General features: G+C 37.5%; 1 protein-coding gene across 2 annotated transcripts in view; it reads right to left on the bottom strand.

The window, feature by feature from the left end:
• LOC106870504 (copper homeostasis protein cutC homolog) overlaps positions 1-2,880 on the bottom strand; it is a 15,147-nt gene that overhangs the window by 8,195 nt on the left and 4,072 nt on the right. For both annotated transcript variants that reach the window (XM_052972636.1, XM_014916616.2), the window contains exons 3-5: positions 1,835-2,003; positions 640-680; positions 150-185 (exon numbers count right to left, since the gene is read on the bottom strand). In XM_052972636.1, coding sequence (XP_052828596.1) covers positions 150-185; positions 640-680; positions 1,835-2,003 — 246 coding nt within the window. The remainder of the gene's footprint in view (positions 1-149; positions 186-639; positions 681-1,834; positions 2,004-2,880) is intronic.

Below are 2,880 nucleotides of genomic sequence, written 5' to 3'. Positions count from 1 at the left end.
ATATACATATATATATACATATATAGTTGAAACTAGTTTGGTATATATGTAAATAAATTCAATACATACAACTACATATATGCATGATCATTTGTACAACAGAAAAAGAAAGTTAGTAGTGTTCTGTAACAATGTAACACAAAACTTACCCCGGTGGAATGTTACAGGTAAAGGCGAGGCCATAGCTGCAATGAAGTGAAAAATATCAAGTTAGTGTTGTCTAGGTTTTGATATACCCCATATTCTAATTCCTAAAATGTTATCCAAAATAGGTGTATTTAGATGTATCTCCTAATTTGATCCCTTAAACATTATCAATCATAGATTTACTCAGATATATCTCAGAACTTGATCCCTAAAATTCTGTCCATCATAGATTTACTTGGACACAAACATTTGATCACTATAAACAAATCATCTGTCTGATGACATGAGAGTCCACGATGATGTAGACGACAGGTTCCCACACAGTTTTTGTCAACAAAATTCACTCACAAGGCATTGGTTGCCCTGGGGTCATTGTAGAAAAAATAAACTTGCTCAAGGTGCCATGCAGTGAGACTGGACTGAAAACCACATGGTTACAAAACAAACTTTTTAACCACACCTGTCAGTACCTGTCTTACCATTATTACTTACCAATTAATTCTTTACACTGCACCGTATTCACAGTTCCATCTCTGCAAAGGAAAGCAATTCATGAAGAGGTTCATTTTTTTTTGGTTTGTTTCTTTGTTTTTTTTGTGAGTACTTTTTGTTGTGTTTTATTTTTTTTGCAGCATCTATGGAAAGGTTCTATTGAACAGATGATTAAATAAAGAATAATTATCACACACACACACACACACACACAAAGTCAGGGGTGGACTGAGAGTATTAAGGACCATCAGGCATAACTGTTTACCAGCTGCCTTAGCTGGCTCCTCAAAGCTCCGGGCCCTTGAGCAGTGCCCAATTATCTGATGGCTCAGTCCGTGCCTGCACACAGTAAATATTCAAACATATACACCTTCCACTGTGGGATGAAATTAAAATAATAGACAGAGAACACCACTGGAAAATATGAAAACTAAAAGGAGCATCACATATGCTAGGACACAACAATCTCTTAAGCAGACTGAGTGCAGATATGAGTAGAATATGGGAACTGGTATTAAGGAAGGGTAGGAAAATATTAGATTTATAAACCCTAATATTCACTTCATAATTGGTGTAGTGGTTAAGAGTGCGAGCTACTAACCCCAAGATTCCGAGTTCGATTCCAAGCAGTAACCCGAATAACAACAACAACAACAACATTGAAAAATACCTTAGGAATGAGAACCCAGGTTCGAAATTTCCCCAAGACACTTGATGAAGGCTGGAGGGTATATCAGTTGAAACATGTTAACAACAAACAAGATGAGGACAAATATCCGTCAAATGTAAATAATGTAAATAATGTATATATATCCATAAACTTGGATTCACATGCAGAATCATAAAAATTGAAAGACCTTACGTATACAATCACATAACTGCATAAAGACACATAGGGATGTACAAACACACACACACACATACACAGATATGCATATACACATACACAATGGGTTTCTTTCAGTTTCTCTCAAATCCGTTCACACATCTATATATATATGTGTGTTTACTGATGAGTAGTGTTGCACTCATTTGTGTCAATAAGGAGACTTATTGTTTTCAAAAATAGAGATCAATAAAATAATTATTAGACTGAAATAGCTATTAGGGTAAATATGATTGACTATAAAAGGGTGATGCTCCAGCAAGGCCACAATGCTGAAACCAGTAAAAGAACCAAAGAATATTCTTTAACCTGTTTAAGATACCCAAAACAAAGCCATCAGCCCCAGCCTGGCGCAGGGCAAGTAAATCTCGCTTCATGACATCCAGTTCATCTTGGCTGTAGTAGAAATCCCCAGCTCGTGGTCGAAGCATCACCATTATTGGGATGTTGGTTTTCTCTTTCATGACTTCCAGCATCCCTTGAAGAAACAACCATAGTCATGACAACAACAACAACATCACATGGCAACAACAATAACAGGGAAAATGTTGGCACAAGGCCAGCAATTTCCAGAGTGGGGTTAAGTTGATTACATTGACCCCAGTGTTCAATTTGTACTTATTTTATCGACCCCTAAAGGAAAACAGGCAAAGTTTATCTTGGCAGAATTTGCCAACGGTGCAATATTGAAAGGCTTACATTCTCCATTTACAACATGTCAGCAAGTGTCTGATTAGTCTTGTCTTATTTTGTCTTATCTTCTCATATCTTGTATTTGAATGGTCTTGTCTTGCCTTATCTTATCTTCTCATATCTTGCATTTGTCTTATCCTGCCTTATCTGGCATTTGACTGGTTTTGTCTTATCTTGCCTTGGGCCTTCAATTCCTGATGGTATGCCACCATTACCTGCTCTATATAGAGCCCATCCCACTCCAGACAATTGGTTAACAAATTCAGAAAGCTTGCACTTGACTAGTGTTTCTTCACTAAGCTCTACTGTCTACTTTGGTATGGTTTCTATGGCTGGAAGCCCCTTTCTAAAACCAACCACTCTACAGAGAGTATTGGACTTTTTACATGATACAAACAGCAATGAAGTCACCAGATAACTTGCAAGACATGACACTTCCACTAGGATGGAGTGTGGGGGAATTCTGAGGGACAGAAAAGGTATCTTGTATTAGAGGAGAAACGTGGCTGTCTCAGGTGGAGAGAGAGAAGATGGTGAAGATGTAACAGGGTGAAGGACGGACATCCAAGTTACAGGGAAGCGTATATAATGAAGTGGAATGAATGAGTTGGTGAGTCCATGTGCTAGGGCTTTAAACTGATTGTTCATGATTTAATAGTATA

Source organism: Octopus bimaculoides, chromosome 14 (genome assembly GCF_001194135.2).
Source record: "Octopus bimaculoides isolate UCB-OBI-ISO-001 chromosome 14, ASM119413v2, whole genome shotgun sequence".
Lineage (NCBI taxonomy): Eukaryota > Metazoa > Mollusca > Cephalopoda > Octopoda > Octopodidae > Octopus > Octopus bimaculoides.
Note: the sequence above shows the minus strand (reverse complement) of the source record. Positions and strands in the feature narration are given on the sequence as shown.